Genomic DNA, 26,241 nt, shown 5'->3' on the forward strand with positions numbered 1-26,241 from the left:
TTCCGGATTGGAAGAAAGGTGGCGGCGTTTTGGGCGGTAGGTTGAAAAAGCTTTTCGGCTCGTTGATTGTTGGGGATTTTTGACGCGCGCGTGGAGTCCAGTGGTGTGTGGTGGGGCGGTCGCCTCGCAGAGGCCGCCTATGGCGTTGGTCTCCAGGCCGGCCCGCGGGGGCCGAGGCTTGGGTCTTGGCAGGACAGGGTCGAGAGTCGGACACCGGGCCGTGCCGCCCTTCTCGGCCCCGGAGCGCCGGTCGCCGAGCAGGGTGTCTGTCGCACCTCGCAAGTGGCGGGAGAGGGCGTGTTCCCAGCCGGTGGGCTCAGATGCTTGTCCCCGGGTGTGGCGAGCACGAGGGCACCTGTAGGAGCCAGATCGACGAGATGCCAGCCTTAGGGAGGCCGATCGTGTTCCGGCGGCACCGAGTGCTAGAGGGCAGCTGCGTCCCGGCAGCCGGCACCCAGGCAGCGATTAGAGAGAGGCATTCTTAAGGAAACGACTTTCGGACTGAGACCAGTTAACGCGAAGAAAGGTAGCTCAGAGGAAGGAGCATCACCAGCAGAACAAACTGCTTTTGAAAAGTCCTTGAGAATGAAAATGGACTTGTGCATTCTAGGAACTGAGAGAAGAAGCAGCGTGTCTGAAACCCAGAGAAAAATGATAGGGGGAGAGGTAGACGTGGACCAGACCAGATGACGAAGGGCATGGTAGGGTCTATAAGGATTTGGGACCTGATCTTAAGAATGACAGGGAAACAATAAAAAGTTTTGGTGGGGTGGGCACCTGGGTGGCTCAGTCAATGAAGTGTCCGACTCTTGGTTTCAGCTCAGTCATGATCTCAGGATCATGAGATCAAGCCCTGAGTTGGGCTCCAGGGCCAGCACCGAGTCTCCTTAAGAGTCTCTCCCCCTCTGCCACTCCCCCTCATGCTCACTCACTTCTCTCTGTATCTAAAATAAAAAATAAAAAGTTTTGGTGAGGTGCAACTATGTTTTTAAAAGGTCATGCTGAGGGCAGCCCGGGTGGCTCAGCGGTTTAGTGCCTGCCTTGGGCCCTGGGTGTGATCCTCGGGACCCAGCATCGGGTCCCCCATCAGGCTCCCAGCATAGAGCCTGCTTCTCTCTCTACCTGTGTCTCTCATGAATAAATAAATAAAATCTTAAAATAAAAAATAAAAGGTCATGCTGAGTTCCAGAGACCAGAGGGAGAAGTTTAAGAGGTACTGAAAGAGAAAGAAAGAAAGAAAGAAAGAAAGAAAGAAAGAAAGAAAGAAAGAAAGAAAGAAAGAAAAAAGAAAAGATGGTGGAGAGAGAAAGGAGAAAATATTTTTAAAAATTACCTGCTTTATTCATTGTTATTAAGAAGTCCTGAAAGATGAGCTAGGAAAGTGTCTCTTGGATTTAGTGGTTTGGAGGTCATAAGCACTCTTACTGGAGCAGTCTCAGCAGAGGAGTGGGGGTGGAAGCTACAAAGAAGTTAATGTGGCCAGAAGGGAGCCACTGCAGAAGAGACAGCCTGAAGATACAGGAGAGGGATAAGGTCCCTAATTTTTCATGGGTAGTGAAGATGCTTTGAGAGTTGTGTGGCTAGAGGGAAGGAAAAGTATGAAAGAACATGTGGGTTTATCCCCATAAGTCAGATCCCCCGGTCCCAGGACCTCCCCTTCAGTGGAGGCACCTAGAGGCCTTTCTACCTGGTGTCACCCAAAGATGCATGGAAACTTATCTCTAAAGGAATTCCAGAATGTGGATTCTAGATGGTGGAAATATAGAGGGCAAGAAGACAGGCAAACTGCTTTCTTTCTTGGGAGTTTACTTTTTTAGCAGAAGAGACAGACATGAAATGACTAGTTAAATAACTAAGCATTTTATTCTTTAAAGTACAGTATGATCTCAGTGCTACAAAGGTGAAGTACAGCTTGCTCTGAAAGTATATCACCTTGGAATGCATGGACCCAGGGGGTCAAAGAATGCTTTTCTCATTCTCCATCACCTCCTCCTCCTTCTTTTCCTCCTTTGTAAATACTTATATGTGTATATCCTTTAGTCGCTTGCTTTTTTTTTTTAAGATTTATTTATTTATTCATTCATTCATGAGAGATACAGAGAGGGAGCAGCAGAGACATAGGCAGAGGGAGAGGCAGGCTCCATGCAGGGAGTCTGATGCTGGACTCCATCCTGTGACTCTAGGATCACGCCCTTGGCCAAAGACAGGTGCTAAACCACTGAGCCACCCAGGCATCCCTAGTTGCTTGTTTTTAAATACAAATAAAAGCATCTGTACCCTTGTTCTACTTCTTGCTTTTTAAGTGAACTATTACAAGCTTTCAAATAAGTGTAAATAAAAATATAACAAACACCCTTGTTCTCATTACCACCAATTAATAAAAGAAATGAAAGATGACAAATATAAGAGAAACTGGCTCTGTACTGTCCCTGATTTGCATTTGCCAGTTGTAATCCCCACACCTATAAAATAAATATTTTCAGAAAAGACAAATGTTATCAGAAAAGATAATGTAAAATTGTTTTGTGGTTTTAAACTTAGTAGACATAGTATCATAATGTATCACTTTAGCTAGGGAGAGCTTTCTTGAAGAGGCCATACTAAAGCCAAGCTCTGAAGGATGAAAAGAAGTGGGAGGATGGGGAGGCTGCAGAGTGCATTCTAGAAAGAGGGACTCCTAGGGTATAAGACCTTGAGCCAGGGAAAGAATGTGTGGCATGTTTGAGGAACCCAAAAAAAGGCATGTGTGGCTAGAGCACAAAGTTGGACAGGAGAGGTAAAAGATGAGGCAGGAGGGGAACAGGGCCCTGATCATGCTGGGTACTGTTATTCTCTGTTAACTTTTTTTTTTTTTTTTTGCCATATCATAAAGCCAGTGGGACCAGACAGCAAATTACAGTGAACTTCCTGTGCATTTAGAATAATACAAAATTTATGATCATGACACCAGCCTTGTCATTTGTCATACAATCTCAATTTTCTGTGATTTTTTTTTTTTTTTTCCTGAGAGTGAGGTTTTAAATGCTTTGCCAGGGGACACCTGGGTTGCTCAGTGGTTGAGCATCTGCCTTCAGCTCAGGGCATGATCCCAGGGTCATGGGATCAGGTCTCATATTGGGCTCCCAGCGAGGAGCCTGCTTCTCCCTCTGCCTATGTCTCTGCCTCTCTCTGTGTGTCTCTCATGAATAAATAAATAAAATCTTTAAAAAAATAAAAAGTAAATAAATGCTTTCCCAAAATAAACCATTGTTGTCATTTCCCCACAGGAACAGAATGGAAGGAGAATCGAGCAGACTGGAAATTCATACTCCAGTTTTTGACAAGAAAAAGAAAAAGTATTCTGTATATAAGGAAGGACATCTAAGGCATCCCCATGAAAGTGTCAGAGACTCCCTCCTGGCAAGTGAGCAGTCTCGTGTAACCAAGAATAAAAAAAAAAGAAAGGATTTCCAGCATCTTCTTTCTTCCCCTTTGAAAAAATCAGAAATATGTGATGAGACTGAAATGGCCACTTCTGTACCCAAAAAGAAAAGAAAGAAAAAGCACAGAGATTCAGGAGTGGATGAGGAAACAGGTGTGGTGTATGTCCTAGTGGATAAAGAAAATATCGAGAACACCCCAAAGAATTTTAGGAGGGATGTCGATGTCGTGTATGTTGATGTGAGCCAGGAACAAAAACCAGCAAAAGATCCTGAAGCAGGTGAACTACATTCAGTTCCTAAGTCACATAAAAACGAGTTGGAAGAGCTGAACTGTCGAGTTAAGGAGACAAAACGTAAAAAAAAACATCAGAGGAAAGAGACCTCCTGTGATGCTGAGCAGGAGAGCCCACCTGCTAGGCTCGCCCTGCCCAAGTCGGATCCAGATCCGCAGGAGCTGGAAGGCCTGCTTTCTGTGGGCCCAGAGGGCGGAATCCCACAACTACCAGTAGCAGTCGATAAAAAAAAGCGTAAGAAAAAAAAGAGAAAAAATTCACACCACTGGGAACTTGAGGCATTGGCTGGGCCTGGTAGTGTCGAGGATGCGTACTCCGAAGGATGGCAAGGGGTCAGTGAAGTTGGGACCATAGAAGAATGGCGAGGGGTCAGTGAAGTTGGGACTGCAGAAGTTGGGACTGCTGGTCGAGTGAAGAAAAGGTCTAAGAAGAGGAAGCGAAGGTCTTCTGAAAGTCTCGTAATGCCAGGTGGTGATTTCACAGTGCCTGCTGCAAGCTTTGAGGATGCACATTCTGATTCACTAGAAGGTAATGGTGCCCTGATTGAAGAAAGTGCGAAACCCAGGCCACAGGAGGAGAAAACCCAGGCCTGTTTGGAAGAGGTGCAGAGGTAACGTGGGAATGTTGTGTCTCCTGGTGTGTATGTCTTTTGTGTGAATTCTGCCCATGACCTCTTTATCCAGTGCATCTGTAGTAAATGGCAGAAATCATAGAGAGACAGACCATCAAATGTACAGAACGATGTATACATTGAACTGAGTGACTTGGCAGGAAGCTTCCTTTCTTCATGTATAAAGTAAAGCAGTTAGATTGGATTTTCACTGAGAACTATGCCATCCCTGAAATTCTACAAATAGGTTTAAAAGGGCATTTTAAGGGACGCCTGGGTGGCTCAGTGGTTAAGCGTCTGCCTTCAGCCCAGGGTGTGATCCTGGAGTCCAGAAATCGAGTCCCACATTGGGCTCCCTGCATGGAGCCTGCTTCTCCCTCTGCCTATGTCTCTGCCTCTCTCTCTCAGTGTGTCTCATGAATAAATAAATAAAATCTTTAAAAAATAATAATAAATAAAAGGGCATCTTAAGACCTCTGAATTACCTTTGTCTGTGTGCATAACACAGAAGAAAAGGATCATGTAACTTAGAATTTTTATAGAGCAGGAAAGACCTTGAAGTAGGGTTCTCCCTAATAAAAGAAATTTAGGCGTAATTATATAATTATTGTGTAAGTCAACTGGCTGATAGAATAAACACAGGATTTATTTATTTATTTATTTATTTTTAAATTTTTATTTATTTATGATAGAGAGAGAGAGGCAGAGACATAGGCAGAGGGAGAAGCAGGCTCCATGCACCGGGAGCCTGACGTGGGATTTGATCCCGGGTCTCCAGGATCGCGCCCTGGACCAAAGGCAGGCGCTAAACCGCTGCGCCACCCAGGGATCCCAAACACAGCATTTATAATAGAGCAGGGTTTTTTTTGTTTTGTTTTGTTTTTAATTAAACCACTTTATCTTGTTTCCTAGGACTTGGGACAGATTTTTCTCCCCATTTTTACTCAATGGCTCTTTTTTTCTTTCTTATATTTGTTAGGTAGCCCTGGCCTAAAATGGTTTCCCACAAAAAAAAAGTTCAATGAGAGAGGATGCCACTTCAGGTGGTATCAGTAAGTGGGGCCCATTCACCTCTTCTCCATCAGGGGAAATGCTGATGTGAGGCAGGCATATTGAGGACTGTGGTTTGAAACTTGTATTGGGCTGTGGGCTTTCTGAAAGCTGCTGAGCCTTTGCTCAGACAAATGCACACAATTTTTCTTTTTCTTCCTTTTTTTAAATTTCCTGCCTGAGTGGTTAGCTGATAAGATTGACCATAGAGGGGATTTGGACATCTGGCAGAGAGTTTGGGGATTAATTAGTGACAGATGCATAGAAAACTAAGCAGAGGGGGAAAATGTGGCCATTGTCACCTGCAGCAAAGGAACTGTAACCACATGGGCCCTGAATAGTGATTTAATTGATTAGTAACCATTATCACAAAATTTAAATCCTTGGAAGGGTTGAGGGGGAGGTGTCTTGAGTGTCCATGGGATAGAACAGGGCTTAGCTCATTAAGAAGTCAGTATCTGAAACAAGAATAATTGGGACATAGCGACATAAATAAACAAGAATAATTGGGACATAGTGACATAAATAACTAGCACATCCTGGAAATAGGGCTTCAGGCCTCCTGGCCTCTGAGGTGTGTGCACATTAGTAAAATTACATCAGAGAGTCCAAATGTCACAGACCAAATCAGCTCCAACATCCCTCCTAGCTCTAACACTGTCTAGCCTAAGTAAGGATCATTTTAAGAAAAGAATTGGAAATTCACTAGGGCAAGTGATACATTAATGTGAGTCCATCCAATTCTCCCCTCACAGCTTAGAACCTACAAATGAAGAGGAAATCCACTTGGAATTGGCCAAAGATTCTGAAACAAAATATCTATCAGAAGATTCAAGAGATTCCGGTGACTCAGATGTGGATTTGGACTCTGCTGTGAAACAGCTCCAAGAATTCATTCCAGACATCAAGGAAAGGGCCGCCACTACAATCAAGCGGATGTACCGGGATGACTTGGGGCGGTTTAAGGAATTTAAAGCACAGGGTGAGCTGGTGGCACTTTAATATTTGTCAAACTTTCCTGTCTACTTTCCTGTCTGCCTCCCGAGCCCCTGCCTTTGTTTTGTGAGTGATGCAGATTTCTAGATTCACAAGAAGCATCCTCTAGGGTGCTTTCAGCTTCCCCTCCTTCCCGAATTGTTATCTGAGCCATAAAATTAGCAAAATAAGAAGCCTGGGTCTAGAAGCCGGGTTCTTGGTCTTCTCCACCTAGCTTCTGGTAGGGGAGGCACAGAAGAATGGGGTGGAGGAGCCTAGTGTAGCCCAGAAGAAGAGAAGGAGGCCCAGTGGCTGAACCCTTAGGGAGGATGCAGTAGTAAAAGAAAATGAAAACAGTATTGATGAACCATAGCTTCCTTCCCCAAGGTATTAAGTTGAGGGTAGGCTGGTCCTAGTGGCCACCGTTTCACACAAGGACCCAGTGTGGTCTCCTTAATTTCATTTTTTTAAGAACCTCCCAGAAAGCTTATGGAATTTGAAGAGTAAACTACAAATTTAAGGCTGTTTGCTACAAATAAGTGATTATTTACTGAGTAACTCCGTGAGGCCCAGTACTTTTGGTCATTGTGAAAAGTAGAATGCTGGCCTTACGGAGTTAATCATGTTGAAAAGATTCATTTGAAAAAACAGAAAAGAAAAATATAATTCATAGAGTAGTATCTATAGAATGGTCCCATTCTATTTGTGTATTTTATAAAAAGATACTCTTAAAATGAGTCTAAGCATAGAAAAACATAGTATATAAGACTATCAATACATAATAAAACTTGGTTGCTTTGAGTTATAAAAGGGATTTATGAAAGAATGTAAAGCATGGTGATGTTGCTACCCTCACCCCGCATAGGTATGCATAGAGGGTATGTGAATATTCAAGCTCTTTTTGGCCAATTCACAGCACCACCTTGGGGAGAGGAGTGTAGCAGAAGAGAGTAAAGGGGAAGGATGCTGCTTTTAGATGTTTATTTCCATACTGCTTGAATTTTTAATGAGTGTATATTCTTTTTTAATATAAAAAATAACTATTTTCAAAAGAGATTAATAAATGGGGAAGATCACTTTGGAAGAGGATGACCAGGGAAGACTATGGGAGCTGAGGGGCTTATGCTATACTTGAAGGGGTAAGAGGTCCACAGCAGGGGTCGGGGTAGTGTAGCCAGCCAGGCCTGGGAAACTCACCTCCAGTGCCAGGGGCTGTTGCCGGCAGGGGGCAGGAAGTTTGCTGGGGGGGGGGGGGGGCTGGCCGGCCACCTTATTGTAATTGCTGAAGATCAGGTGGTAGGCTTTTTTCATTATTGACAATACATACTTTTTCTCACCACCCAAATCCTAGGTGTTGCTATTCGATTTGGCAAGTTTTCTGTAAAGGAAAATAAGCAGCTAGAGAAAAATGTGCAAGAATTTCTGTCCCTGACAGGAATCGAGAATGCAGACAAACTGCTGTACACAGACAGATACCCAGAGGAGAAATCTGTGATCACCGACTTAAAAAGAAAATATGCATTTCGATTGCACATTGGTAAGTTTAAAACTGTTTGCTTTTTGACCATCCACAGCCTTCCAACCCTAAAGGGAGAACCCATGGTAAGTACTTAGTGCAGCACCTGGCCCACGTGGTACATGTTACCTGCTGCTGTGGTTAGTAGTAATACGGGAGAGCTCGGTTCTTTTCTCACAGGATCGAAAAATGAATCTCGTGGACAATGAAAAGTGAGTAAAGCGATAGGAGTTTATTAAGCAAAGATACAGAGAAAGCTCTCAGAAGTGAGAGGGATCCCAACAGGGTTGCCACTAAAGGCTGTTAGTGGCAGCCTTTTATTGAGAACTGACTGGGAAGCTTGTGGCCTTGAGATTCTTGTGTAGTTTTGGTTTGAGCAAAGACTATTGATAATATCCTTAAGGACTTACTTCTTTGTGGTCTGGTCTTTCACGTCTGGTGAAAACGTTCTGTGATTACTTGCTAGCCATCAAAGGGAAATACTTCCTAACATTTTGGAGCTAGGGAGCCAGAATTATTATTATTATTATTATTTTTGCCTGTTTTTGCTTTCTTATCTCTGTTTCCTTGGGATTGGTAGGAGCCTTGGTGTCCTTGGGATTTATGGGAGCCCAACTCTGGGCCTTTCCCTTATCTTTCCCTGCCTGGCCCCATCTGTCGCTAACTCAGTAGCATTCTTACTGACAGCCTGTACTTTTGGGCATTTGGAATGTGTTCTTGTCTCCCCAGATTTTATAAAAAGTGACACAACCAACTTCTAGCTTTCCTACATGGTAATAAGTATCATTTTGGTTTCTCTTCCCGGTCTTTATTATGTGTTGTTTTGCATATGCTGCACAGAGCGCATTCTTTTTTACAAGAAGATTTTATTTATTAGAGAGAGAGCCAGAGAGAGAGAGAGAATCTCAAGCAGACTCCTTGCTGAGCACAGAGCCTGATGCAGGGCTCAATCTCATGACCCTGAGATCATGACCTGAGCTGAAATCAAGAGTCGGATGCTCACCCGACCCAGGCACCCCAAAGCACATTCTTATGTGCACCAGGGTCTTCGAAGTTTTCCAAGTATTGCCTTATCTGTGCTTTGCCAGTGGAACCCTCCTCCTGCAGATGTCCTTGGAAAGTGAGAAAGTTATGAAGCAACACGTCATCGGACTGAAAAAAAAAAATCCCTGAATTTAAAGAGAATGATTTCTTAGGTGTTCTATCAAGTGCACAAGAGAAAACAGACTAGGGCGCCCCTGTCAAGAGGCCATTTTGTCCTTAGAGTGAGGAAGCAAGCAAAGCTTGCTTGTTTGGAAAGCTCTTCTGTTAATCTTATGGGAAACAGTTGGCATGTGTCCTCCACTTTAGCATCCTTTGCTCTTGAATCAAATTTTGTTAATGATACTTTGCTTTATAAGGGCCTTTCCCTGGAATTTGGTAGACCAAAAATGAGAGCCTTGACATAGTAAGCAGGTAGTTTTCAGATCTCTCCGAGGACTCTGGTGATTTTGTGCATCTGCTTCCCACCTGGCGCTGTGCAGGGTGTGTGAGATCCCAGCCTTGACACAGGGTCTAGGGTCATGGTGTTAAAAAGGAGCCATGCTGGGTTCCTTTTACAATTGTGACTCCATTTCAAGCCTATGTGTCCCTCTGACTGCCTTTCTTCTGGCTTTAGGAAAGGGCATTGCCCGGCCCTGGAAGCTTGTCTACTATCGAGCAAAGAAGATGTTTGATATCAATAACTACAAAGGCAGGTAAGAAAAAGTCTTAGCAGCTTGAGCAGAACATTTCTCTGGTCTTCGCTGATGGTATAAATCAGAATGTCCACAACACATAAGTGGTAAAAAACCGTGAACATCTTTTGTGTGTGAAAGCAGACTGTATGTCTGTGGTCAGGTGTATATCTTCAGAGCCCATTTCAGTTTCTGCCTCTCTCTTTTTTTTTTTTTTTTAAGATTTTATTTATTTATTCATGAGAGACAGACAGAGAGAGAGAGGCAGAGACATAGGCAGAGGGAGAAGCAGGCTCCATGCAGGGATAACGCCCTGGGCCAAAGGCGATGCTAAACCACTGAGCCACCCAGACTGCCCAGTTTCTGCATCTTTAGTAAACACTTGCGATCTTGCCCATTCTAAATCCTTGGGTTTTGTTTTATTGTTTTTTTTTTTTGTTTTGTTTTTTAAGCACTAAGTGTACCATGCCTCTTTTATGTTAGTCATGAAGTTCTTTGCTCTCTGCTAATTTTTGAGCTCCCTGTGTACCCAAACATTCCTTTTCTTTTTTCCTTTTTTTTTTTTTTTTTTTAAGATTTTATGTATTTGAGAGATACAGAGAAGGTGAGAGAGCACAAGCAGCAGGGAGAGGGAGTAGTAGACACAGACTCCCTGCTGAAGAGGGAGCCAGATGTGGGGCTCCATCTCAGGACCCTGAGATCATGACCTGAGCTATGACACTCAACTCACTGAGCCACCCAGGCACCCCCTCTAACGTTCCTTTTCAATGCGGTGTTCCCTTCAGCACTCAGCACAATTCTTTGAGTTTTTAGTGAATATTTGAAGGTGGGATAAACACTAACAGGAGGTCACATAGGAGTGGGTCGGTAGTGACAATGCAGAGTGTCTTGTGATAGCCATTCTCCCTTTTTCCCCAAGTAAAATACCCAATTATATTTTGTTCCTAACGTTCCAGATAAAACTAGCATAGTTCGGGTGTTAGCTACAGGTAAGCACTTTGCTTCAGGAGAGAGGGAATAGGCAAGAAGGCATCAGCCTCTCCCTCTGAGGGCCCAGACAAACAACCAGTGGCTCAGCTACTTTATCTCACTCTGGAAAGCAGATTTAATAAATCTAGTGGCAGGGCCAGTTGTGTTCCAGGTAGCTGCATCATTGTCTTTTGTTTTGTTTTGGTTTGGTGTTTTTTTTTTTTTTTTTTTTTTGCTTTTTTCAAAGGTTTTATTGATTTATTTGAGAGAAGGAGAGGGGAGGAGCAGAGGGAGGGAGAAGCAGACTTCCCACTGAGCAGGGAGCCTGATATGGGGCTCAATCCCAGAATCCTGGGATTACAACCTGAGGTGAAGACAGACACTTAACTGAGCCACCCAGGCGCCCCTAGCTGCATGATTTTAAACCAAGACATACATATTATCTGACCTCCAAACACTGATATGACCTTGGTTTCTTAAATTTTGACCAAAAAAAAATACACCTTAAGCAGAGGAAAAGATTGCCCGAAGACTAATACCTGCCCTCCCCTTTTTCCCAAGCCCTGGGATTGGACATCTGTGGACAGAGCCTTAAGGATATTCACTAAAGATGACATTTTAAGTGAGACTTGAAAGAATTTGCTTTTGGCAAATGAATGGTGGCAGCTGAGGTGAATTTTTCTAACTGCGACATAAGCATGGGAATGAAAGGTTTAGAATAATAGAAGTCTGTCATTCTAATAAGAAAGTTAATTCATTTGTTTGCACCACATGATTTGTGTATGCTAACCATTCACCCTTAGAATATTTTTTCTAAGTTAAGGATTCTTAACTGGAAAAAAAAAAAAAAACCCACAGAAAGTCAAAAATCAAAGAGTTTTAAAGCCCTGGGGGACTTCAGAGGTCAGTACCTGTTTCCTCATTGTTATGCCCTCACTTTCTCTCTCTTCTCCTCCTTTTTTGTTGATTAATTTGTTTTTAATCTCAGAAATACCCTGACTGCCTTGAGAAGGAAACTGCTAGAAAGGTTGATTCTTTACTGAAGGATTATAGGTTTCTACTAAATTGCACTCTGCATTTGTAGTTGAATTTCTGAGAGTGCTAGGCACTGTTGAAAGTAGTTCTGGATCACTGTTCTCAGGAACGGTTAGTAGTTTGCTAAGGCTTCTCTTAGATTGAGTTAGTAATAACATAACCACCATTCCCCATCCCCATATTAAGGAATTATAGAATGCCCTAAGGATTGCTTTCATTTCACTTAGACACTGAAGGGATTTAATCTCCAGATCCACTTTTAGTGTTTTTTTGGTCCTTGTCTTTAGAATATTTGTTTTCATGTGGGATTAATACACTGTACGTTCCTTAAATAATTGAGTATTTGTGTGAAGCCATTTGTTACATATTTATTGAATGTCTCCTGTCTGTCAAGCCTTATGGATACCATGGTGTAGAAACAACAGCGCCCCTGCCCTCGTAGGACATGCCCTTTAGAACCGTCCTGTCCATCACAGTGGCCACCAGCCTCAAGTGGCTGAGGAGGACTTGAAATCAATTTAGTCCCAAGTTCAGAGATGTCGTAAGAGTGACATACATGCTGGAGTTAGAAGGAAATAATATGAAATATCTCATTAATACTTTCAGATTCCAGTTACGTGTCAAAATGATTAACATTTTTAATATATTGGATTAAATCTAGTATTTTATTATATTTATTAAAATGATATAAAATTCATTTTCACCCAACCACTACAAGGTTTAGATTAAATATATGGCTCATAGTACATTTATGTGGGACAGCGCTGGTCTAGGGGAAGAGATGGGTAAGTGGTGGGACCTCTAGATGTGCTACTCCCTGTCTGTGGGGAGTGAGGTGAAAGGGGCAGAGTTTTCTCTGGAGGAGAACAGCAAGGGGACAGGATGCTCAGGTGGTCGGGGCAGCCTCGCTGAAGATGGGCCACCCTCAGGGTTCTCAGGAGCCATCCAGGTGGGTGAAGGAAGGCCATTTTCACCACAGCACAGAGGCTCCTAGGGGAGAAAGGCCTAAAGAAGGCTAGTGGGGGGGGGCACCAGTGTGGCTCAGTGGTTGAGTGTTGGCCTTTGGCTCAGGGTGTGATCCAGGATCAAGTCCCACATCGGGCTCCATGTGGGGAGCCTGCTTCTTCCTCTGCCTATGTCTCTGCCTCTCTCTGTGTGTCTCTCATGAATAAATAAATAAAATCTCTAAAAAAAAAAAAAAGAGGAAGAAGGAAAAGAAGAAGGCTAGTGGGGCTGAACTGTAGGGAGCACTGGGCCTAGTAGGCACATGGAGGAGCTGGTATTTTGTATGTGCAGTACAAAGCCTTAGGGGTTTGGATGGGGAATAAAGTGACCCAGTTATTTGCTCTGGCTCCTGTGTAACTGAGTCAGGCCTGTGGCCTGGGACTGCAGTGACTGATTTATAGGGTGACCATATCCAAGATGCTGGGATAGGAAGTGACGGGAGCTCTGGTCCTTGGGACCAGCCTGTTCCAGCAACTCTTCTCGGAACTACAGGGAACTGCAAAGAAAATACACTTTGTTTGTTTTTTTAACATTTTACTTATTTACTTGAGAGATGGCAAGAGAGAACATGAGCAGTGGGAAGAGGGAGAAGCAGACTCCCCCACTAAGTGGGGAGCCCGACTCAAGGCTCGATCCCAGGACCACGACCAGAGCCGAAGGCAGACGCCTAACTGACTGAGCCACCCAGGCACCCCGAAAATACAGTTTTTCGGGCATCTTGTACTTAATTGAGAATTGTGACATGTTTCCCCTCTCTCAGGTATAGCAAAGGAGATATGGAGAAGTTAAAGATATACCATTCCCTGCATGGGAACGACTGGAAAAAGATTGGCGAAATGGTGGCTCGAAGCAGCCTCTCCGTTGCCCTGAAGTTCTCCCAAATTGGCAGTCGTAAGTGGTGGTCTCTGGTGCCCCCCGGGTGAGCAGATGAGCCCCCGGACCCCTGGTGCAGGCATCCAGGCCTGCCTGTCTTCTGAGGGAGCACTTTTTAAGCCGTCCTCCATCCTGATTCTTTGCATTTCCTCATGTGTGTTTCTGAAACCATGCAGCCTCTATTCACAAGCCCGATTCCTGCCACCTGAGGTTGGTCCCATTCAGCGCAGCTCTCACCACCAGCTTGACCAATACCCTAGGGAGCTGGCGGGTAGCAGAGCCAGCGTGGAGGAGTTCCCCCCCACCAGTGGGCAACAGAGGTTAGGCAAGGACTTTTCTAAAACTCCTGTGTCTTTTTCTCCTCTTTCATAAAAAGTTTTCTTGGTTCTATCTGTTGCATTATAAAATCCTGAGTTGCTTCAAGAGGACAGCCCACAAGGGGTGACATGCTCCATCAGATGGCAGGGCCGTGTGGCAGGAGGAGTGGCCGGGCATCTGTGGACCTGACGTGACTGGGAGCCATGCCTTTTGTGCCACCACGTCCAGCCACTGGAGCCATGCAAGGACTCAGTGTGGCCAGTTCTTCCAGGTTCTGAGAAGTAAAACAGAAGTCTGGATTTGGGGTGTCTGTGTGTGTGTGTGTGTGTGTGTGTGTGTGTGTGTGTGTGTGTAGTGTAGATTTTTTTTTTCCTGTGGTACTCTTAATTTTTAAATATTCATCTAAATTGTGGAGAAAAAGTAACACCACCACTTTATATTGTCTGTAACTCTCCCCCAGAGCTCCCAGTGGGTCACTAGGCTGCATTGTGACCCCAGGCCACAATGACAAAAGGCACCTGAACTTTAAGGCAACCTCTGAGGAGGGCATCAAACCATCTGTGGTTCATCCTCCTTGTCTAGATGGTCACAGTCAGGCTGAGGAAGAGGCCTCAAACCAGCCTACAGATATCTTTGGTTTGGCCAACAGAGTGGTGGTGTGTGGTTATTTTGTCCCCATTAAATGTTTGAGAACATCCCAGGTTCACCTGGGAGACATTATTCTCAGAAACAAGAACAATGTTTTTGAAATAAAAAAACATACATTGCCTTAAGAAAGGACTTTTCTAGCATTGGTTCCCCCCCCCTTTTTTTTTTAAGATTTATTTATTTAGGGATCCCTGGGTGACGCAGCGGTTTGGCGCCTGCCTTTGGCCCAGGGCGCAATCCTGGAGACCCAGGATCGAATCCCACATTGGGCTCCTGGTGCATGGAGCCTGCTTCTCCCTCTGCCTGTGTCTCTGCCTCTCTCTCTCTCTCTCTCTGTGACTATCATAAATAAATAAAAATTTAAAAAAAAAGATTTATTTATTTGAGAGAGAGGGCTCTCAAGCATGAGCGCAGGGTTGGGGGCTTGGTGGATAGAGGGAGAGAATATTCCCACAGTCTTCTGCTGAGCACAGAGCCTGATGCAGGGCTTGATCTCATGAGCCATGAGATCAGGACCTGAGCCAAATCCAAAAGTGGATGGTTAGCCAACTAAGCCTCCCAGCCCCCCTTGGCAGTGTTCCTTAAAAAGAAGTGGTTCCATTTTAATTTGTGTGTAGCTATGTTTGACGGTTGTATGTTTGTGTAATTGAGATGTTGCCCATTGTCTTCTGAAAAGTGCCTGACTTATCTTTTCTTTAAGGATTTATTTAGTTTTTCAGAGAGAAAAGAGTGAGTGGGTGAAGGAGGAAGGAACAGAGGGAGGGGGAGAGAGAGAATATCAAGCAGACTCCACACTCAGCATGAAATCTAACGCAGGGCTGGATCTCAAGACCCTGAGATCATGACCTGAGCTGAGATCATGACCTGATCCAAAATCTAAGTCAGACACTTAACTGACTGAGCCAGCTAGGCACCCCTTAGACTTTATTTTTTTAGAGCGGCTTTGGGTTCACAGTTAAATGGAAAGGAAGGTGCAGAGATTTCCCGTATGTACCCTGCGCCCACGTACATACAGCCTCCCTCATTATCAACATCTTTCCCTCCCTTCCACAAATGACACAGTCCATGAATCTACGCTGGCCCATCATTATCCCCCAGGTCCATAGTTCATGTTAGGGCTCACCCTTGGTGGTGTATGTGTTTGGACAAATGTGTAATGGGATGTATCCATCACTATCATTTTTTTCTTAATACTGTGCTTGAAAACAAATAGCAACTATAAAATCATCCTTTTATGTCTATAGCAAGAAATCACGGTGCTTGGAGTAAGACGGAAACTCAGAAACTTATCAAGGCTGTCGAAGAAGTGATTCTAAAGAAAATGTCTCCCCATGAGTTAAAAGAGGTGGATTCTAAACTCCAAGATAATCCTGAAGGCTGCTTGTCTATTGTTAGGGAAAAACTCTACAAGGGCATATCTTGGGTAGAAGTAGAAGCCAAAGTAGAAACCAGAAATTGGATGCAGTGTAAAAGTAAGTGGTAAGTTTTAAGGCTTCTTATATAAATTTTAAGATATTTCCCTCCTTCCCACCCCCCCCCCCAAATACACACACCACGCACATCATTAGAGTGGGGAGATGGGTGGGATTAGTAAGGAGATCTGTGTGAGTAGTGTGTACAAAGCCTTCTATGGCAAGAATGATCATCTCTGGCCAGCCATTCTAACCACTTCAGTATCAGCATCCGATCCAAGTTAGCACTTCACTAACCCTGATTCATCATGTGGTTTCCTCAAAAGGAACCTGAACATCTTTAATACCCGTTATTGACTTTTAGTTTCTTCACTCTGTCCCTTGCTAAGTCTTTAGTAAAACAAGATAGTTGTCTCTTTGCAGCATAAAAAAAAAAAAAAAAAACACAAAACTCCCCTTTAGGAGAGAGATCACGAGCACGGTGCTATGCAGTAGCTTGCCCTTTCCACAAGCCTGTCTTGTTCCGTGGTTCCTCTATCCTCACTAGCTCCAGGTGTGGTATTCACTGTAGAACTTCTTAAGATACACTTGTCACATAGTAGCATTCTCAGTCCTGACCTCCCTGCACATTCTCTGCCTGACGTGGCTTTTCCAAGCCCTGCAAGGTCTCTGAGCTGGGTGTTCAGCTGCTACAGGGCCCCTTGGAGTAGGGGTCCCACAGCTCACGGCCCACACCTTGTACACAAAGGACATGCAGTCATCATCAGTGTCAAATAAGAGTGAGATCCAGAGTTTGGTATATTTTATATTAAAAGCAGGCTCCTAAATTAATATCATTTATTGTTACCTTAGAATTCTGTTGTAGAATTATCTGTTTATTTTCATGGAAGTCTACACACATAAACTCCACAGAACAGATGATGGTTTTAGGGGACAAAGCATATAATATGGAGGAACCAGGGTCCTTTTCTACCCTTATAGTTTAGACTAAAAGAAGGAGTGTTTTATAAGCAGTTGGAGGATGATAGATCAGTGTTTTAAAAGGGAAATGCTGCGGAGCAGCCATGCTACAGGATAGTGTAATTAGGATGATGTGTAAGAGTGACTGCTTTTTAACTTGAAGAGCAGGAAACTTGAAACCTGAATGTAGATTTCCTTCCTATAAATTGAAATGACCTAAAGATGATATGTTTCATTTATTTGTTTGAGTGGGAGCACGTGCTTGGGGTGGCAGCAGTTGGGGGGGATGGAGAGGGACAGAATCCTAAGCAGTCTCGGTGATGAGCTTCATCTTGAGACCCTAAGATCATGACTTGAACTGAAACTAAGAGTCAGTTGCTTAACTGACTGAGCCACCCAGGCGCCTAGAGGATGCATTTCAAACGAACAGAGGGTTGCTAGTATGAACAGCAGCATCATCCTCATAATGTGTATTGTGAATCCCCTTATCCAGCTAGAGATCCTATCCATCAGATCATGACCAGTTTTGCTATTTGAGAGGAGTCCTTAAAAAATATTTTTGACTGGGTTGTTTGGAGCTCTCATTAGGAGCTCCAGTCACCCTTCCCTCCAGCCATTAGCTTTGGGTCTTTAGTGGAATCATTTATGACTGTACTAAGTCTCTCTCGGTGTTCCCGAGAGCCGGTGACAGTCACAACAGCAGTGTCCCTCTGTTTTAAAACAATCAAAAATAGAGCTTACAGTTTCTTTTAGCACCTGCTTCTCTTCTCACTTTTGTAACTTTCTTTGTATTACAGAAGTTTCATAGCACACAAGAATTTAGAACTCCTTGTATCCTTCATCCAGTTTCAGTAACTATCAACTTTCTGTCATTTTGTTGATCACTTCCCACTTTCAGAAAGGAAACAGACATACTCTCCATGGTGGAAAATGTTAGCCGTGACGAGTCACAAGTCAGAAACTAGTTCTCAGTAATGGTGATGTAGGTGAGAAAAGTGCTGGAAATCAATGCAAACTTCACCCCTGAAAGGATACTGTGTGTTTGCTTCTTTTCACGCAGGACGGAAATCCTAACCAAGAGGATGACAAATGGTCGGGATGTATACCGCGGAGTTAATGCCCTGCAGGCCAAAATCAACCTGATTGAAAGGTACCAAAATAGAAAGCAATGCTATTCTAACTATTTCTCTCTCTCACCCAAGAGTATCTGTTGAGCAGCACAATCCGCAATGACATTGCTAAGGTTCAGAGCCTTCTTTCAGTGCTCCCTACATGTATGACCTTGGGGACGTTTCCTGCCTTTCTAGGTCTTGGTTCCTTTTAAATGAGGGTGATAATAACAGTACCTGCCTCTTGGTGTTTTGGGGAGGAGAAGTGAAATAATGCATGTAAAATGAACTACACACGTGATAAATGGAGTGGTCTCAGACTTTGAAAGTTCTGTGTGGGTGAAAGTCTGTCCTTTGGCAAGTGGAGGTCAATAATTCTAGCTGAGCCCTGCTGCTCTTCAGCATGGCTTAGTTGGTATCACTGTTGCCTGGTCTTTGGTTTTGTCTTTGGTTCCTGGTCCACCCAGAGTCCTCCCTCCACTGAATGCAGGGGCGGCATAGGCCTGTTTTATTTCCAAAGCCATCAAGGCTCATGGGCTGGGCTCAGGAGCCCAAATGGGTAACAGCAAAGAGCAGAAGAAACTTGGGATTTTGGCCACCCTGTCCAGCCTCATCCTTCCTGCTCTGTGTCCTAAGCCCTGCTTGAAGTTCTCCACAGTGGCCTGGCCTGTGGTGCCTCCACCTCCCTTCTACCAGAGGCAGCACAGAGACTAGCAGCCCTGAGGAGGCCATCGTGTCAGGCAGGCCTGGGCTCCAGTGTTGGCACGCTTCAATAGTCATGAAACCTTGAGCCAATGACTCAGGCCCTTGGCCCTGTTCCCTCTGCTGTGGAACAGAGGTACTCCCCTGAGCTCAGCAGGTGTGAAAGTCTCAACACAGCTCTGGCACATGGTAATGTTGGGCACACACATACCATTACTATGTGTCTGCAGGACTGTTTACTGGGGGAAAGCAACACGGTTTGGTGGGAGATGCAAAGGGCCCAGGAGGAGGAGAGATGGCTTTTCTTGTGTGAATGACCTTGGGCTGGCATGCCAACCTCACTGGGCTGGGGAAGCTGGGACGTATGTGAGTTCACGAGGGTTTCCCTCGTGCTGATGTGTGCTTAAAAACCTTGTGTTCATTTTTTTCTCGTAGATTGTATGAGGTAAATGTGGAGGACACTAACGAGATAGACTGGGAAGACCTCGCGAGCGCCATAGGGTAAGGCCATGTGTTCAGTGTGAGACTAATTGAAAGGTGAGAGCGGGCCTTGTGAGTGACTGAGATTTGATGGGATTCGCATGTAAATCATTCTGCATGTGCGTGTATATAGAGCCTCTGATCAGGGTTCCTGGGCCAATCAGACCCTTCCTCTACCCCTCCACCTCACTGAAGACCTGTAGGAAGTGTGAGTGAAACATGTGCAAAGTGAGAGTTTCTGGGAGCTAACAAGTTGAATGACTCATAGAGACCCCACACACCCTGTGCCCCAAATCATACATTCTTGAGTGTGCCACATTTGCTCTATCATCCACCCTCCCACTCCCGCTCCTGCTCCCACTTCCAAGGGAATAAAGTAGTTTCCTTTAACCACAGGGTTAGTGGTGGGCAGCGTGTCCTAGACAAGAACGTCATCCTGCATAATCACGGTGCAGTTATTAGATTCAGGAAATCAGATGCTGGTGCAGTATTATGCTCTAAACCACAGTCCACATTCAAATTTCCCCACTAACAATGTCCTGGTAATGTCCTCTATAGCATCTCCCCCCGATTTACCATCCGATCCAGCTCCACACATTTAACTGTCCTGTCTGCTCAGTGTCTTCTCTATCAGGAATCTCTATGTCTTTGGGACGTTGAGGACGTGTGCGAGCACAGGCTGGTTGTAGACTGTCCCTTGCGTGGAGTTTATCTGGTGCCTCTTTGTGGTTAGGTTTTTGTATTTTAGGCAGAAATATGACATAGGTGATGCTGTGTCTTTATCATCATGTCGTGAGGCCCACAATTCTGAGTTTTGATTCTTTGGCTCTGGTGGCATCTGCCATGTTGCCTCACTGTTTAACTGTATACCAGTTTTTCTCCTGGGGATAAGAAAGGGTGTAGGAGATATTTTGGGACCGTGTGAAGGTTCTGTTCCTCCTTCAAGGCTCCCTTGGTACTTTGAGGGCCATGTTCATTTGCATCTCTCATCTGTGGGGGTGAAGTGAACTTTCCTATATTCATAAGCTACCTCTGCTGGCCTTTGCCATGAGCCTTTGTTGTGAATCATCCTTATGTTTTGAAACCCTTCCTGCTACTGAAGACAGAGGCCACCACTCTCGGCATCAATTTATTGCTCTCAAAGTGTGATCCCCGTAAGCAGAGCAGATCATTGAGGGCTGTGGTGTGCGGGGACTGATGAGCTCTCAGAAGCGGGGGTGTTAGGTGTCATTTGGCATTTAGTTTTGGAAGGTTGGACAGTGGGGCAGGGCTGCTGCCACCTGGCTGACTTTCAGAAGTGTGACATTGTCCTTGATCCACGAGGGTTTAAACTGGGTCTCATAGTTATTAGCACCTTGGGATTATGGACAAAGAACGATTAGTTTGGTTTTTGTAACTTGGAGAATGGGAAGTTTGCCATGTCCCAGACATGCTCATGGTTCCAAACCCTTCCCTTTTCCAGTTGACCTGAGGGGGTGGGAAGTCCACTGCTCAGTATCATGGGTCCCTGAGAGGTGAGGGTGGCAGGTGCTTTGAAAGAGGGGATCTTGCTCTGTACCCACCAACTCCCATCTTGAGAAGCACTCATGGCCGCAAAGCCCTCTCTTTGTAAAGAATAGCAAACCACTTTTTGAAAAATTGGGCTTTTCCAGTAATTCTTGTATATTTTATGATGTTGCTTCAGATCACAAGTTCTTAAATTAAAATGGGGCACCTGGATTGGATGACTTAGATGTCTGCATTCTGCTCAGGTCCTGGGATCAAGCCCCGAGTTGAGTTCCCTGCCCAGTAATGAGTTTTCTCTCTCTCCTCCTCTCCCTCTCTCTGTATCTTTCTCAAATGAATAAATAAAATATTTTTAAAATATGGGCTTTTAATGGTTTTTAGTAAAATTATGTATTTTAAAAACAGATTGTTCCACTTAAGATTAATAAATCTCAAAACCGTAAAATAGAAATGATGGCATCTAGTCCAATACTGTTTAAAATAGTGCATTGTCAAGTTTTAAAAATGAATTTAAACAGTGAAAAATAATTAAATTTAAAAGTTGAGTCTTTTTGGAGTCTTTTTTTTTTAATTTTTATTTATTTATGATAGTCACAGAGAGAGAGAGAGAGGCAGAGACACAGGCAGAGGGAGAAGCAGGCTCCATGCACCGGGAGCCCGACGTGGGATTCGATCCTGGGTCTCCAGGATTGCGCCCTGGGCCAAAGGCAGGTGCCAAACCGCTGCGCCACCCAGGGATCCCCTTTTTGGAGTCTTAAAGCCTCTCTTGTGAATTATTTAGGCAGGATATAAAGGAAGCATGTCCGCCTACTGAGATATAATGAATGCCTCATGGGTTTGAAAACATCCAGATCCATTATTGTGACTTGTCCAAGCCCAAGCTTGGGTCTGCAGTACGCCCCATTGGGCACACGGCACTGCAGAAGAGGAAAGGCATAGGGGCCTTAGAACTTGGCCTTTGTGGTCAGACTGACCTGGCACTGACTCTTGGTGATAATTGTCTAGCTGCCTTTGGGCACATTGTTCCCTAACTTGTGTCTGAGCCTCAATTTCTTCATCCATATAAGATGGTTTAATAAGACCATAATGAGGACCAGGGAGATAGTGCATGGAGGACACGTAGCCCAGTGCAGACACAGTGTGCATCTGGCTAGTGGTTGCTGTGAGGAAGAATCTGATAAGAGTAGTTATTCACACTAATTATTTTAACTACTAGAGTAATTATTAGAAACAAGTAAGTCATGCTTTTGTTGTCTAAGAAAAAGTGTCCAGTACATGAAGTCAGGGATTTTCACTTTAAGAAACAATTTTTGATTTGGTCATTTCTGTCCTTAGCGTAAATTGAAAATACATGTGACTCACCAAAATATCATAAGCATCTGCTTTTTTTAGCTTCACAAAATAAAAAATCAGGGGACATCTGCATTTGGATTATGCAAAAACGCATTTACCCTAAGTGTAGCAGTAAAGAGTGTGGGATTTGTCTGTAGCTTCCCCCGAATCAGCGTGCTTCGCACACAGTGGTGAAATGGCCAGATTTTAAAACCGATGCTAACTTTTTTTTTTTTATCTTTTCCTTTCTAAAGTGATGTTCCTCCGTCCTATGTTCAAACTAAATTTTATAAGCTGAAAGCTACCTGTGTTCCCTTTTGGCAGAAGAAGACTTTTCCAGGTCAGTATTTCCAACATTGAAATAGTTAAGAACACAACAGGTGGTACCCTGTGTGGGAATGTGACCCTGGGCACGTGACTTATCTTCTGGGAGCCTCAGTTTCTTCAGTTGTAAAATGGTACAGATTGTCACATCCTCATCCCCACCTGACAGGACTTTCAAAGGTACTAAACAAGATAATAGATGAATCGTGGTCAGCAGGGTGCTCGGTGCATGGCAAGCACTCAGTAAATAACTGAGTGTTCCTGGATCACCATCTTGGGCATATACAACATACATGACACATACACACCACGCCACACACACAATTCCAGAATAAACCTAAGATGTCCAGTTCCTTCTCTGCAGCCATTTGTGGGTTTTCTAGGTATTCCCAAACTCAGATCATCAGACTCCTATGGGGACTTTGTTGAACACATATATACCTGGGCCTTGTCCCATACATCCCAAATCCTAACCTCCAGGCTGCGTCTAGAGTCTAAATTTTCTCTTAGCAAACAGGAGAGCCTCACTCAGTCTGCCCAGCAGCAGTATTCCAGAACCATGGGTTTGGGTGACACTCTGCCCTGAAGTGTATAATGACCTCCTTCTGGCACTCAGCAGAAAGCTTGCCAGGGTTTGAATCCTGGCTGCATTTGCTCCTACTAACATTTCTTTTTTTTAGAGATTATAGACTACCTTTACGAGACCACCCTGCCTCTGCTCAAGGAAAAGTTAGAGAAGAAGATGGAGAAAGAGGGTACCGAAATCCAGAGTCCCGCAGCACCCAGGCAGGTCTTTCTGTTCAGAGACATCTTTTATCGTGATGACGACAGTGAAGGAGAAGACGGGGAGGAGAAGAGTTAGGGGATGGCACTGTGTCTTGTTCGCCTCCCCATGTTGGCTTTCCAGGTTTGGTTGTATTTCTGTGCATGAGGCAAAGAAACTGCTTTCAGTATTGATGTTTAGTAAGGAAGGGGTCCTGGCCAAGGGAGGGGAGGTCTATGATATTTCATATTGTGGAGCACCCCTATGTGATTCACACACTCATACTCTAGTGTGTTGGAGCACATAAAGAAAAATGAGCATCAGGGTCGATTTACTATTTCTGTACCATTGAAAAGAAGCACAGCTAGCAGTTTCTATAAAACAACAGTATACCACATCCCTCTCACTGCAGCAGAGGATAGAGTCATGTCCCATGAACATTGTATTGTGTGGATCTCACCGTACACACACTCTGCAAAACGGGGATTGCCAAAATAGTCCGGCGTGAGGCCAGTTTGCTTTTTCTTTTCCTGGTCATCACTCTATGTTCCCAGTGTATGTGAGTATGAGATAAGCATTAGCAGGGGTCATAGATCTCCTGCTCTCTCCAACTGGCTTCTGTTTGTATGTACCTGCCTCACGTGTGGATCTCATCTTCCTGAGGGAGCCGATTGTTTAAGGATACATATTTTGCATCCAAGCTGCGTTCTCAAAGCTTAAAGCCATTTACTGAATTCATCTGGTGTTCTAGCTGGGGAAAAAAAAAAATCCAAAACAAAAACCCAGCAGTCTTTTCCATTGCTTCCAGAAGGTCTGGCTCTGTTAGATTTATGGAAAGATGCCACGTGGGTCTAAGGCACAGCTCATCACTCCTCACGGAATTTCAAGGATAATTTAGATGTTGGGTGATTCCGTCAGTCAGGAAACAAAACCACTCTAGATGTTTCAAACAGAGAAGGACTTAAGGTAGGGATTGTTAAACAGGATGTTAAACAGGATGAGGGTGCAAACAGAAAAGCCGACTTGCCTAGCCTTGGGTAGCTGAGGGCAGGTACTGCAGCCCTGCGTGTCCCGCGGTGACCTGGGTTGTCTGCTGCCCCTGCCCTTGCTGGAGTCTATGTCTTCTTGGAACACAGCACCTGCTGCCTCCCAGCATCTTCCGAGTGTCTTCCATGAGCCTTCTCTCAGCAGAACGCTGCCAGCAAGGGGCGTGAGCTTTCCAGGCTTCTGGCCGCACCTGAACATAAGAGAAAGCGTAGGTGAGCAGCATCCCCTGCGGCGATGTCACCACCTGTGCCAAGATGGAACTCTATCATCTCCTAAGTGTTCTCTCTGATGCCACTTATCTAACATCATGATGTGTATGCTGTTAAGTCATCCACAAAGCTAGACATTTCTCCAAAGCTGCCGTCCTTGGAGAAGGAAGGATCCAGAGACAAGTCTAGGAGGAGGCTGGTGTATCCCCAGCACCTGCCACAGTGTTGGGCACAGAAAAGAAACACAGTAAATATGCAGCAAACAAGTGGCTATTTCTTTTTAGTGAGCATTTTACCTTTGGTCACCTCCGATCTGTCAAATGTAACCTGTCTCCTTGCTGATGGGAATAGAAGTTCCTTCTGGAGGGCGATCAGGTGAAATACAGCCTTAAGAATAAATGTATTTTATGATCCAGCAATTTCACTTATAGAGATAGAGCAGTTTCACTTTTTAGAAGTAAAAGAACTCGTGTATAAGAATGGCAAGTTTATAGTTTGAGAAACAGACGAAAATGTAAATGTTCCCTAATGGAAATCTCAATTATGGAATATTCCTAGGAGGGGACGTCATCTGATAATTGAGAACAATCATGATAGATTGAGCCAACATAAAAAGGGGTAAAGAATATTATCAACTAAAATATTTCAGAAGAGTATATATTTTCAATTTTGTTAATGTAACAAAAGGAAATTGTATATACATAGATGCATTAAAACATGTGGGAGAAATTAAACCCAAAATATCGACATTGCTTCTCGGGGCAGTGGGATTGTGAATTTACAGGGTACAACTCTTGATCTGCAAATGCCAGAAAATGGGACCCAGGTAGGTCTGAGGAATCCAGGAACTCTCAAGCCTGGAAGTCTGGAGGGAGTGCTCATTTTAAGTAATGACTGGCCTAGCTACTCAGAGTCACCAAAGATGGGGTTCCTTGCAGATTCTCTGTTCCCCCTTTGCCATGTGTGTATTCATCTTCAGTGCACATAGGGAGGCCCCTTTACACAGCCACATGCTTCAGCAGACCAGGTCCCTGTTCATAGGAAGGAAAAAAGGTCTCTTCCAATTACTCTTGCTTACATCCTGGGTTTTGCTTCTAGAGCCCAAATTAGAGCCTGTGTCCAGCTCTGAACCATCACTGGAGCCAGGAAGATAGGACTGTGTTCAGCCAGTCTGGGCTCACCTCTGGAGCTGGGATTTAGCTCAGCATGCCTGGGGCAGCTGAAAGGATAAATACCCCAGTGAAAAAAATCAGGGCCCCTAAGCAGAGGAGGTGAACGGACTCTGAGGATGCAACCCACAGTTGTGTGCTGACAGTGGGTCATTGCCCGTGCCGTGAATCTTACCCAATAAACTTGTGTACTTTTTGTAAAAGTTCTATTTTCGTAACTTTTTCTTGATATCTCCATACCTACCCCCTCAAAAAAAAAAAAAAGTACCATGCAAATATTAACCTTTGCCAAACACTGTCTTTACATAGAAGAATCCAGGAATATGGGAGAAAAGGAAGGTTAGGGTAAACTGTATATGTCAAATGCAGGTCCAGAAGAAGAGAGGCTTGTGAGGGGAAACTGAGTTGAATTTGGGATGTACAGGCTTTGCGGAGATGCCTGGTCCATGGCATGAGTAGAACGGGTGGAAGAGAAGCAGCAGCCGTGCAAGAGATGCAGATTTGTCAGCTCCACGGAGGTGAGGGCTGAGCCAGCAAGGGGACAAGCGCAATTTAGAGTCAGAAAAAAGGAAGAGGAACATAAGGTCTACTTGGGAGGACGTGGAGGAGGAATAGCAGACCCAGAGAGAGAAAAAAGCGCACCTGGCTCATAAGAAACAAGACAGAGGAGCAAAAAGAATTGTTTTTGAAAGTCTGGCTTGTGCATGGTTTGAACTCCTGGCTCAGTGCTGGCCACTTGCACTTTTCAATAGGCATGTTTTTCAACTTTTCAGCTTCATTTGTAGACATCATTCCCCAA

At 44.4% G+C, this 26,241-nt stretch overlaps 1 protein-coding gene across 2 annotated transcripts; it reads left to right on the forward strand.

Moving 5' to 3' along the window:
- TTF1 (transcription termination factor 1) lies at window positions 1-25,648 on the forward strand. Of its 2 annotated transcripts, XM_055331652.1 has the most exons (11): window positions 1-36; window positions 3,267-4,325; window positions 6,131-6,357; window positions 7,702-7,887; window positions 9,524-9,602; window positions 13,351-13,481; window positions 15,674-15,908; window positions 17,862-17,951; window positions 19,048-19,113; window positions 22,185-22,270; window positions 22,935-25,648. In XM_055331652.1, exons 2-11 carry the CDS (start codon window positions 3,274-3,276, stop codon window positions 23,114-23,116), a joined length of 2,334 nt encoding a protein of 777 aa, XP_055187627.1. In that variant the 5' UTR covers window positions 1-36; window positions 3,267-3,273; the 3' UTR covers window positions 23,117-25,648. The 2 variants fall into 2 exon arrangements, 1 of the variants encoding a protein (XP_055187627.1); XR_008665265.1 differs by lacking the exons at window positions 22,185-22,270; window positions 22,935-25,648 and having other exon boundaries at window positions 15,674-15,901.
- Window positions 25,649-26,241: the final 593 nt, after the last annotated feature.

The sequence above is a fragment of the Nyctereutes procyonoides genome, unplaced genomic scaffold (assembly GCF_905146905.1).
Source record: "Nyctereutes procyonoides isolate TBG_1078 unplaced genomic scaffold, NYPRO_anot_genome, whole genome shotgun sequence".
Classification (NCBI taxonomy): Eukaryota; Metazoa; Chordata; class Mammalia; order Carnivora; family Canidae; genus Nyctereutes; species Nyctereutes procyonoides.